The sequence below is a fragment of the Erpetoichthys calabaricus genome, chromosome 4 (assembly GCF_900747795.2).
Source record: "Erpetoichthys calabaricus chromosome 4, fErpCal1.3, whole genome shotgun sequence".
Taxonomy (NCBI): Eukaryota; Metazoa; Chordata; class Cladistia; order Polypteriformes; family Polypteridae; genus Erpetoichthys; species Erpetoichthys calabaricus.
Genome location: NC_041397.2, coordinates 243,663,065 through 243,676,463, shown reverse-complemented (window position 1 = coordinate 243,676,463; position 13,399 = coordinate 243,663,065). Strand labels below are relative to the sequence as shown.

At 39.6% G+C, this 13,399-nt stretch overlaps 1 protein-coding gene across 1 annotated transcript; it reads right to left on the bottom strand.

Annotated features, from left to right (window-relative positions):
• Positions 1-845, bottom strand: LOC114651231 (E3 ubiquitin-protein ligase SIAH1-like). Its single transcript, XM_028801176.2, has one exon. It carries the CDS (start codon positions 826-828, stop codon positions 1-3), a length of 828 nt encoding a protein of 275 aa, XP_028657009.1. The 5' UTR covers positions 829-845.
• Between the last annotated feature and the right edge of the window lie 12,554 nt (positions 846-13,399).

Genomic DNA, 13,399 nt, shown 5'->3' with positions numbered 1-13,399 from the left:
TCAGCACATGGAGATGGTCACATTTATGTGTAAATTTCCATTCTCTTCGAAGAGCTGTGCAATGCTCATATCAAAGACCAGACAGTCACTGCTCATGATGGCGGAGGCAATACCCTCATGGATGGAGCGTGGGGTCGCCTCCCAGGTGAGCCGCCGGCGGTGACCAGTGAGTTGCAACCGGTAAGTGAAGTTCTCTGCTTGCTTCTGTGTTCCAATTAGCTGCACGATAGCAAAGAACTGTTGGTGACCGTCGTACTTCTCTTGTTTCTCCAAAACAAGCATGAAATGGTATTCAAAGCAGGACTGCATCATAACCCAGTTGACTGCCCCACGGAGGTTAATATCAGCAGCCAGTAAGACGATGTCTTCTCCTTGCAGTGTTGTGATTGACTTATGCTTTTGCATCAGATGAGGCATGACATCTTCCAAGGAGCCCTGCCATTTGCATGAAGCTCCAGGACAAGGGCAGGCATAGGGCCTGAACTCACAGAGCTCCTCATGGTCCGTCTTCTCAGTGTGTGGCAAAATGATCTCACAGCCTGAGGAGGCATACTTGCATGGAAACAGTACAGCATTTGCAATCTTCTCCATGGCCAAGTTCCGAATAGAGCCAAGTGGGCCCCGACATGTTGGACAACACATGAGTTTGGGGCGGCAGTTGCTGCATACCAGATGACCACTCTGACATTGAAGAATTGGAGGGAGTACATAGTCAAAGCAAACGGGACACTCAAAAAGACAAGCCAGGTCACTGTTGGACACTGTACTGTTGGCGAGTGCTCTCTGGGACATGGCTCTGGGAAGGGTGGGGACGGCCTGCCGACTCATCTCTGAACATGCTTAGGCAGGCTCCCAACTCATTACTGCAGAAAGAAAGAAAGAAAGAAAGAAAGAAAGAAAGAAAGAAAGAAAGAAAGACATGTCAACAGGAGATATCAATTGGGTTTACAAAGGTGATCAAAGCCATAAGGAAATATCAAAATTATATGGCTTACATGTTCAATGTCTCCAGCTATCCATTTAGTGTAAAATTTCAGTTCATATATTTTTCAAGTGCAAAAGCTCTCATGGCAGTCCTTGAGGATGTATAATCAAGCCCGGTGCTTCAACTGAGGTATTTCCTATTTATTGTGATTGACTGTAGTGAGGGTGACTGGAAGGGGTTCTGCCATTTTGGGAGGTTATGAGAACCCTTATGCCTGCTGCTTGATATTTACTGCATTATTTTAGAATGATACAGTTGTCCATCAGTTTTTTAAATCTTTTAATCCGGTACAGGATCACACAAATATATATTATATTATATTATATTATATTATATTATATTTAATCTGAGGCAGCAGTGGTGGTATAAACCAAGAACCAACCTGATCCCAGCCTATTACAGTAAAAAGTCACACACAGGCCAACAGTCACTCATACAGGACAAATTATGCATCACCAATGAATATAAGCTGCATGTCATTGGATTGTTAGAGGATTGAGAATATACCTGTAGACATGAAAAAAACATAAAGATCCTAAAAGATAAGAGTGTGTTGTAGGACAAAGTGGGCACTGCCCATTCTGCTGGGCTTTTAAGTGGCACACAAGGCCTGCTAAGACTGAAGATATAATTGGTCTGCAGAAAGTCAACTGCTCCCCCAGATACACACATAAGCATTCCTGAGTGAATGGCCTAACTGCAGCTCAAACTAACACTTTGGTCATTGTATCTGTAACTGGAAGTGACCTTGGTCCAATCACCAGAGCTTACACCTTCCATCATCACCAACGACATTCATCTCCATCTTTTGAACACCTGAAAGCTGACATGCTGCTGTCTTTGAGTTAGATGAAAGCTGAGGAAGCTGAATGCTAACAATCTGTTCTCTTTGTGAGCTGAAAATTGGAGAGCCACCATATTTGTGGTGAGAAACCATCTACTTGCACAAAGAAGTCACAAACTTTCTTTAGCCTGAGCTCTATTATCCACCGAGGCTTGGAGCTGGACACTCTGAACTAGGGTGCACTTTGCCAGGCCAATCTCTCTGCCAGTGATTGGGCCCTGTTGGAGAAGACTAAGAAGCAGCCACTACTTCATGATGGGAACATCATCACCATACACTCTTGTGTCAGAAAGAGGAAAGTTTTTCCCTATGAAACTACAGACAATACAGCAAAGAACCCAACAGTGAGCTGAGAAAGGCAACATCACAGTACACCATGGACAAAGAACCACATAAGAAAAGACAAAGAGTGCACTCCAGCCCAAGCTGAGTCCTCCACTTGAACCAGAAGCAACAACACACAACTCCACACAGCACAGCATCAGGCATCATCCTTAAAGGTTTGATATCATAAAACTGTTAACCTGTGGCAAAATAAATTCTAAATAGCCAGTAAATGACCCGCCTCTTCTGTGTTATATCTTTGTTTCTCTTACCTGTCTTACATCTTGTTTTCTCTGTCAATTAATATGGAGTTATCATATTTATATAATCCTTGTGTTTATCAATAAAATTGCATTATGCTGTCTCTTACAATGAGTGGGTTTCAGTTAACCTGATACAAGTCTAATGACTGGAGACACCACTCCTACTAAAGAAGGTAAGGGAAATAAATGATCTCATATTATTAAAGCAAAGCTTCAATCAATTATTTCTTTTTCTCACATCTATATACCATTTCCTACATTCATTTGGCTTCCCTGTATGGGCAGGAACAGAAATCCTTAATGTTCCTACAGTGGCCCTGCACCACTGTGACCCTATTACCTTACCTTGAAACCTCATATTCACTATCTATCTATCTATCTATCTATCTATCTATCTATCTATCTATCTATCTATCTATCTATCTATCTATCTATCTATCTATCTATCTATCTATCTATCTATGACCAGTCTTTCACTTCCACAAGGCTGACTTACAGTGGCCAGTTATCTTCCTATGCATTTCTTTTGGGAGGCGGTGGGGGGCATCAGATTATCTGGAGAATAAATAAAGTTAGCAGGGGGAAATTGCACGAACTGTACACAGCAAATTACTGGGCATAATATTCAATACCAAGACATTGGATCTGAGAGGATGCGTCACCAACCACTGTCCTATCCTGCTGTTATTATAGAAAATTATATTACACTTTCAAGCTATTATACTTTATAAGAAGAGTTTCATAGGTGCATTTTCAAATGTACTATTTTTACATAAATAAAAAGTAAATAGTATATGCTTAGTTATGAAATTGACCTACAATGCTATATTTGTTGGTTTTCCACTTTGATATAAAATGTATAGATTATCATTTATCACTAAAGAAGGAATACATATATAACTGCCCATGAAATAAAACAGATTCTTTGTGTCTGTTCCCACTGAACTTCTCCGACTTTTAGTTAAACATGTTAAACTTGATTGTGTTTCTAACTACAAATACAAATCTTATAACTTTACTAGCACTTTTTGAAGTTTAATTTTAAATGTACTGTGTTTGTAATGCCTGTGTTTTATTTCTTTATCAGGTCATTTACACATCTTTAGATAGATGCTGATCCATATCCATTCTGGGCAAATTCATTGGACATAAACCCTACAGTTTAATATATTCATTGGAATAACTGGAGATCTGTTGAGTGAGTCAAGAGCAAGTTCAACTCTCTCGACCTGAAACTGATATGAGCTACTAATATAGAAGAGTGAGGACCACTAATGAATAAACTAGGATCTCAGCCGTGATGATGATGAGCATGATATGTACTGCACCTCTAGATCCATTTTTAGTATTCTACTTCAGTTTCTTCTATGGAAGCCAGATATCTCTATCATTGACACTTCCTATATATGTTGTGGTAAACTTTCTTACTTTAATTTATTTGCAGATGTTGCTTCAGTACCAGTAGGCACTAATTCATCATGGGACAGGGGCATCGCTAGTGGAGGATGTTATCTGTACTGCTAGGTTCAAGTCAAACTATGAGAGAAGTGGGAATGTAGCAGAAAGTAGACAGGTGCAAAAATGTCATCCCTTAGGATATGTGCCGTGATCTTGACAAAAATATAAATAACAACTGGTTACATTTGCAGATACTGTAATACTAAACTAGGTGGAATGGCAGATAAAGGACAATCAGTTGAATCATTACAGAAGGATATGGACAGCATACAGGTTTGGGCAGATTTGAGGCAAATTAAATTTAAGTAAATGTGAAATATTATTTGCAGGAAGCAAAAATGTTAAGATTTGAATACGTAATGGGAAGTCTGAAACTTGAAAGTACACCTTATGAGAAAGATTTTGAGTCGCTATCAACCCCCAGACAGTGTTAAGAAGCCATTAAGAAAGCTAACAAGATTATAAATTATGCATCTCAATGTGTGGGAGGTTGGGGATTAAGCAATGTAACAAACTAGTGAGGCCTCAACTGGACTACAGTGTTAGTTTAGGTCTCCACAACGGAGTTCCCAGCAAAAGACCCGCTCTTCTCAACTGTTAACCTTTGAGAGCTGTGAAGACTGCTTCTTATATTTGTTATTTTGTTTGCTTTTTGTGCCATTGAGCGCTTGTTTTCTTTAATAATATTTGAGTAAGAATTAAATGGGGCATCCTGGCTGGCACCCCAACACTTCCTTGAAGTCCACTAATGTCCTTCCATCCATCCACAACTTATATTTTACTTTTGTTTTGATGTGCCTATATATGTCTAACTTCCCTAGAATAAAATGGTGCCCATTGTAATGCCTGTGATGATAACAGCATTGCTCCTCATGGTGTGGCATTTATAATTTTCATTTGACTGGGATCCCTTCATCGCTGCATGGCAGAAGATGTGGGCAATTTACAGTGCCAGTTGTTTCTGACCTTTTCTTCATAACTGTAATCAGTTTTAGATGTTATCCTTTGTTATTTATGATCACTAATTATGCAGGGGTTTATTTCATTTTCAAATTATCCCAGATTGTCGATTTTAAATTTTCCAGTTTCTGTGCTACTGAGTTTACATTTATGACTCCAAAGGACAGCTACAAAGGCCAAGTCCAACATTTTAACCTTCCCTGACTCTGCCAGCTCCTGGTGACCCTAAAAAGGATTATATATTTTCAAAAAGGGATGGATTAGTAGGCATTCACAGTTGTTTTAATGTAATGCAGTAGGAATCACCTGCTACCCCAATCATCATAATACTTACTCTGAAAGGAAATTTGTATTATTCCAAAATGCTGAAGCAAATATTTGCACAATTACTGTGGAAATATCAGGTAGCATGCTATACTTTTACATCTTTTCATCTCAAACCCTTGTATCCACATATTAGTATATGCTTACAGACTCGTAATGTATAGTATACCGCATGCACACAATACAGTAAAGAGAGTTCATATAGAAATAGCACCGAAACCTTAAAAACAAATTCCCTTAATCATGTATTGTTTCATTAAAATAAAACCCAACCACAGTCGGAAGTCATAGCCTTCCGTACCTTGCACTCTCTCACCAGGACTGGGCTTGCTTTACAGATAAGATCAATTTTTCACGCTGTGGATGTTCCATTTTGTTTTGAGGGGATCATCTGTCTTGTAGTAAAGAAAAGACAGTGGATATATAAAATGCAATTAAACTGATGAATGTCTAATGAAAATGGCAAATGGGTCCGGGCTGTTGTGTTTGTAACTGTTAGAGCAGGAACTCGAGTCCTTCGCCCCACTGTGATCTCTTTTCCTACCTTCTTCACGTTGGTTCAGTCCAGTTTCAGTGTACAGAGGGGTCAGGTATTGTTTATCCACTCGCTGTTTCTCATGTGTCTGCGTTCACTGTGTTGTGTGCAATGGTGCTCAGAGAAGACATTGTGTCACACATGGCTTAAGAGGCTAAGCTGCTTTTCATCAAGGAGCAACTTATTCCACCGAGCAACTCTAAGAGATCATTTACACGGTGGGTGGCTTTTGCTCTGTGTTGGTGTCCCAAATTCTTGACTTAGAAATAGCTAATAAGAAACTCTGTAACTGTTTTATTTCCACATGACCTGCTGAACTATTGTAGCCTTAGGGTTGTAATATTGGTATGGGTTGGTTGTGAATCAATGAAAGAACACCACCTTGAGTAAAGGTGACTATGATAAAAAAAGCTTTCCCTCTACTTTTGGACCTGCGTAAGATCATCCTGGGATTGTTTTATGGCATTAGGTGTAACTGGGTGCCCTCGAATAAAAACTAAGACGCTACATGACTAAAGATGAATTTTAACACCAACCATTACTTCACAGGTCATTCATTTCCTGGTGTCCACACACACCAGGCAAGCCAGCAGCCTTCACAACTTACTTGTTTTGTGAAGGACACACTATGGCACACTAAGAATCAATCAAACTTCAGACATTATTTTTTCCCTCACCAAATCCTATCCACTCATATGTTGCTTTATTGGATGTACTGCATAAATTCCCCTGAGGACACAGTAGCAGACATGCAGGACATGGTATCACACTGTGTGCTGTATGGGTTAGGTAGTAAAGACTTGGTGTATAGTTAGGACTCCATTAACTTGTGGCTATGCTACAGTGCAGGGAACAAGCAAGTACACATACAGTATGAGGGTGGGTTAATGTATGGAATTTTATGAAAATCTGTATGAAAATTCTCAGCTCACTATCACTAACATCTGACAAATCATTTCACAACCTTAGGGTGGTTTTTGATGACCTTCACTGACCATGTTGCAGCTGTCTCTCAGTCTTGCAGTTTCACTCTGTACAACATACATAAGATCAGACAGAATATACAGCTTGACTCCTGCTCCAGGCATTGGTCTTGTCACATAGACCACTACAGTTCTCTACTGGCAGGAGTACTGTTACGTGCTACTGAGCAGATGCAGATAATTCAAAATGCAGTGACACGTCTGGTGTTCAACCAGCCAGGGTAGGCACACGTTATTGCTCTTTTCAGATCACTATGTTATCTCCTGGTAACAGCACATACAGTATTAAGTTCAAATCCTTGATGCTTACAGAGCAGTCAGTAAGTCAGTACCTTTATGTATGGAGACACTTGTGAGGTCCTATGCTCCTTCTCGACGAGTCAGGTCTGCTGATGAATGGCACTGGCAGATTATACCATTTTATCAAATCTCAGTCCAAACTCTTTTCCTGGGCTGCTCCTAGCTAGTGGAATGAGCTCCATTTGAAATATGACTCAATGTGTTTAAGAAGACTCTATTGTTTGGTGTATTCTGATTTTAGGCTTTGTAATCTATTAATTGTAACTAACTTGTATTTTGGTCCGAGCTCTTCGATTCTGATGATCAATTTGTAACCTTGTCCTGTAACACTTGATCCAAAACAGTCCCCCAGACTGAAGTTTACTCAATTATGCTGATCTGTTTTGTAAAACACTTTGGAAAAAATGGCCTGGTATGCAAATAAATGTAAATGTAATCTGAAATCTTTAAAGAAAAAACACATCATCAGGAATCAGAACTTGAAGCAACACCAGACCTTCCCACTCTCTGTCTGAATATCCTAGAAGGCCACTTGTTTCTTCTGAACATAAGCAGGGTGAACTGATTAACATACTTCTCTTCTCCTATCTCTCCTTGTATCTTCCATTCCTGGAGGTATCAGTGTCTATTCATCATGAAGTGCTTAGCAAATATGGGGGTCTGACCAAAACTGAACAGAGTGTATGTAGTGTGGTGACTATGTGAGTCTACGCTCTTTAAAATTAAGAGTTAAATTTTAAGGTGTGGGACAATCACATCATCTATTAATATTGAGATGTGTCACAGCTTTCCCAGTATTAAAACTGAGCAATCATGAACTACTCATATTGTCACTGCACAGTTGCAACGACTGGATAGAGAAGTGTCACTGATTGTCACCACGGAGTGGTGGCTCTGAGGCTAAGGATCTGCGCTGGTATCCAGAAGGTTTCCGTCACTGCTAAAAGGGATCCTACTCTGCTGGGCCCTTGAGCAAGACCCTTAACCTGTAATTGCTCCAGGGGCGCTGTACAATGGCTGACCCTGCGCTCTGACTAAACTAACAAATTCCTAATACAAGAAATTGTATAAAGAACAAAAAAAAAAAGATTATGGGAAAGTATTGATATATCTAAATCTCATCCATTGTCAGTCAGTCAGTCATTCCTAACACAGGGTCACAGGGGCCTGCTGGAGCCAATCCCAGCCAGCAGGCAGGAACAAATCCCAGGCAGGGCGCCAGCCCACCGCATGGCACACACACACACACACCAAGTACTCACTAGGGACAATTAAGGATCGCCAATGTACCTAACCTGCATGTGGGAGGAAACACACGCAGACATGGGGAGCATATGCAAACCCAGCGAAGCGAACCCAGGTCTCCTTACTGCGAGGCAGCAGTGCTACCACTGCGTCACCATGCCGGCTTCATTCATTGTAATGTGAGTTATAAAATCATTAAAAAAGAAAGAAAATGAAATGTGTTTCTATTAATTTTATTTATTGTTTACATGACATAACAGGTGGCAGGAAGAAATAAAGAATGTGGTTGCATGCATTATTACCTTGTAAAGTTATTGGAACATTGTACTGAACAAATGGGTTGGTACTACACTTGGCTTCAGTTCTTTTTTTAGAAATACTATTACATATTTTGTACAGTTAGTGGTAGACATAATAACATTTCATGAATTGGACAGCAAGTGCTTGTTGATGGTGCCTCACAGCTCTTTGGACTTGGACTCCATTTCAGGGCTGTTCAATATCTGTCTGTACTGGGTTAACCAACTGTCCCCCATATTTGTCTGTTCTTTGCTCCCCCAGCATAATCTATCATCTATGGGGGAGGAGTGAAAGCTTTAGATTCATCAAAAATTCAATCTCCAGTTTTCAACAGATCTCGATGTTTTAGAATCCCCTGATACCGAAAACATTGATATGTCAATGACGTGTGTGTGTCTGTGTGTCACAGTTTCTTCAGGACAGTCTAGAACTAAAAATGGCTGGACGGAAAAATACCAAATTCAAAATTTAAGCTTGTTATGAGATGACGATGTGCTGATTAGTTTTTGAGCCAAATCGTGCAAGAGAAAGAAACTCTCTAGAGGAACCCTCAAATACTGTAATTCTGCAATTAATTATGAATTCTTCTTGTCAATTGCTGTTGTAATGACCTATTTTATGATCAGAAAGATCAGCATCAGAGCAGTAAATAATTACTGAAATGTTATGGAATAGTTCAGGTAACTTGGTTCCTAGGGTGCAAAGCCTACTGATGCTCACTTCTAAATTTTTATATTTTCTTTAACTTTAATGGATGATTGTGCTGGTGAATGAGTGTGTGTGTAACAGAGTGCAAATACACTCTAATGGAATGGCTTCCCTGAGTGTGTCCATGCAAGTTGTCAAATCCAGGATTCGTCTCCAGCTTGTATCCAGCAAATCTAGCTTTTCATGACTGGGAACCCAGGGAATGAATGATTTTTTCAATCCTTAGACACATTAATTTCCTCTGAGTAGAAAGAATTCCAACATTCAACCATTTTAGCAAGTTTACATCTGTGACTCAGTCCTGCTCTCTTTCATTGTTACAAAGAGAATGAAATGGCACGGACAAGCACGATTAAAGCTGTGTTGTTGTATGTGCTGTTCAGTTCTATTAGGCGTCCATCCATTACTAAACCTGCTTAATCCAGCTGACAATCAGTAACCAAGAATGGATTTCAAACCCAGGACTTTGAAGTTGTGAGGCAGCAACACTAACCACTGTGCCTCTTTATATGCTGCCATTACATTAGTACAGTATATGCTATATTATGTTAATAGCACGGATGCCTCATAGATTCAGTGGTCCAGGGTTTAAATCTTTCACTGCGTGGAGTTTGTGTGTTCTTCTCTTACCTAAGTATTTTTCTTTGTGATCAAAGTTTTATTACAAACATTCAATAAAGAAATGAAGTGGACCATAAACTGCTTTAAGCAAGTAATATGTAAAACACAAAACAACATCCCACCATCCACTTTGCCCAAACCTTTCCAGGTAAATAAGAGTATCCATTAGTAAATAGAGATGGTAGAAGGAACAAACATGGCCAGAAAGATGGATGTCAGCACACAGAGGGTGGCTTCAGAAAGGTAAACTGTTAGGACAGAAGACAGCCATTCTAGTCCTGCTCATGATGCTGTCCAATTGGGTAGATGTTTTACGACTGACAACCAGTTTTCATACTAGTCTCAGGAGCTTTTCTTAATTTACATTACAGAGCGCTTGAGGAGCATTGCATTGAAAAAGGATGATTTCCACTGGTCAAAGGAAAGTTGGACACCCTTCAGCAGGAGGAAAGGGGCAGTTTGCTGGTTCACAGAGAAAGTGTTGGAGAGTAAGAAGAAGAAGAGGGAAAAGAGATGCCTATAAGAGGAAAAAGGTGGAAAGAGACAGAAATATTAGTGGCCAAAATCAAGAGACCAATGGAAAGAGGCAGAAGGACAGCTGCAGAATTGTTTTAGAAGAAAGCTAATAGGGGAGATCAATGGAGAGGTTCTTATCATTTTGCTGGCAGGGGTTAATATTAAGTCAGTATGGACAATTTGACACTGAAAGTGCTGGTGGTTAGGATGTCTCTGGTCAAGAGACAGGGTCATATTGGATGGAGAATCATGCTGCAAAGTTGAGAATGGGGGGGATTGGTGTGTAGGCTTTATGTAATGCGGAATATAGAATGGAAACTTTGAAGAGGAGTTATGAATTTTTTCTGTCATGTCCCAAAGATTTACTTATCATGCTAATTTGCCCCATTGGACTGTATGTGTGAGTAGGCCTCAGAAGAACTGTCACATTATCCCAGGGTTGGTTTCTGCCCTGCACCCATTGCCTTTGAGTTTGAGAATGTTATTTTAATTTACATTTTATTACTCTATACTCTGCATCTCCTGGTCCTCAAAATAAACTTGAGACAGGCTAAGGGACATTCTCTTTTCCTCCAGGTAATCTCCTATTATGGCTGATGTCATCATCTTTGGGTCAAAGCCAAAACTACCACATTCCTGTCTTTATATTAATAGTGTCAGTTAGGTGTGCACTCCATCCAGGAGGTGATGGATCTTCACACTCTCTTTGATTTTTACCCTTTTGACAGCAGACTAGTTCATGTGTATTGTGGTATTGGCTGGGAGGACTTTAGTGGCTGGCAACGTTATTAAAGGAAAGTTTCAATAGGAGTACTGAGACTAAAGACATGAAAGATATCAGTTACTGAGGCCTTATAAGTGGTCAACAGTCTTTTAAATGCAGACAAAGACAAACAGATCAAGCAAGGAATGACACATGCATCACAATACTACCAGTATTTCCATATGAGACAGTGTTGATTTTGTTTTGTTTTTTAAAGCCACCCCTGAGATAAATAATCTGAGACTTTGGCCATGTTTTCTTTGTTGCCCCTCTAATTAGCAGCTACGATGATGAACTGGCACCACACGAAGGACTGGTTTCTCCCTACCACCCAATTCTGCTGGAATCAGTTCAGTGGGTTATGTGTGTTTGAAAATGTTATTATTATGGAATAATGTAATTTTACAAAGATTGATCAAACTTAATGTTTGTCATTTCAGAGTGAAACAACTAATGGAGGCCTGACTATTTACAGGTCAGAAGCCCCACTGTTGTAGGGCTACTTGGTGTGCCATAAATTAAGGAGCCACATCCTTAGTACCCTTGTATAAATCAATAGACATATGACACACATTTTGTTTCTTTTAAATCCTAAAATGTAATTTGGTTTACGCTACTCTAATATCCTTTGATCATCTGGCTGGGAATCAAGTCAGCAAAATGTCACATTGGTCTTTCAATACAGAGCATGACAGCTATTTGACAGAAAATGTCAGCCAGTTACACCTCTTAATGACTCTTATGTGGGTGAAATCATAAGAAATCTCCATTAATTTACAAGTTTGATCTGCTCACACTCTTGATATTCATCACTACAGCATTTGTATATGTCAGAGGACCAGGACAAAATCAAAGGCTGTAACCTGCCTAGGAATGGAAATGAGATTAAAGCCTTTGGAATGGACCTTTCATAAGAGAGAGTCGCATGTGAAATTCCATATATGAATGCGACACACCGACATTTCATTCATACAGATACAGTATAAAAGGGAATTGGTGGCTCAGTGGCTGATGCTGCTGCCTTATAGCTTTGGAGTCCGGGGTTAAAGTCCTCATTTGGACACTGTCTGTGTGAATTATTTCTTCATGTTTTTAAGTTTTCACTTTGCATCCCAAAAATAGGTATTATGAGTTAATTGACATTTCCAAATTGGTCTTGTATGTCGAATGTGGGGGTGAGTGCCCTGTGGTGAACTGGCATCCTGTCTTGGGCTTTTCTCCTTGGCCCTCACAACCCTGAACTGGACTATGCAGACTATATAAATGGAAATAATAAAAATAAAAAAGGCTTCCTTTTGTAAGTTACACAAAATCAACACAACTTGATTTTTTTTACAAATCTGCTGGTCAGTGGTTGCCTCTGATTATCAATTCATTGTGTCCAGCAGAAAGCAGCAGCGAGAATGAGCAGTGCAAGAACCCAATCTGGACCTTTTATACACCATACCAGACAAATTCACACAAAATTATGGGAGATTTAAAAAGCCAGCCTCCTAAAGCCAAGAGGAGTTGAGGTTAATGTCTGTACCACTCTGCCACTTCACTAACTGGAAAAATATCTAAAAAGCAGTTTGCAATGGAGAGTAAAATCTAACATATTCACTAACAGACAAAAGTTTTAGAACCACTCAGTTTTTCTTCAAATTTAATCAGTTGAAATGCAATAAATGACCTAAAATGGTGAATAAAGTAAGCAGTAAACTGCCAAAGGTTTAAATTTACAGTTTAGGTTAGCAAAACTGAAAAAATGAAATACCTGAATATTACAAATGGGCCTTCTTCAGGAAACAACTAATAGGATACAACCTACAGATATTCTGAAGTAATTAAAGTAAAGTAAACCTTGCAAGCTGAAGCAAACAATTTGCACTGCTGTCCCAACTTCTGCTGATTACTTAAAAACCCTCTGTGTCTTAAAGCAGAATTGGGACAGACTGTGTCACTACACCTTCTGAAGTACTACTTGGACAATATCACACTGTAGAAAGTTATAAATTCCAGTGATAATAACAAGAAAACAGCAGTTAACAAATGGAATGAGACAGAGCTTTATTACCCTTAGAAGTGTAGGCCTTTCATTTAGAGAAATTGCAAACAAAATCAAAGTGTCAGTGAGTACTGCATCCTGGAAACTGGAAGAAACTCCGATAGGAAGAGATCTGGTAGACCCAAAGTCACAACCCAATCAGAAGACAAGATAATGAGGGTCACCAGCTTGCGTGATAGGCACCTCACAGCACAACAGTTTCATGCACTGCTTAACAGTGGTC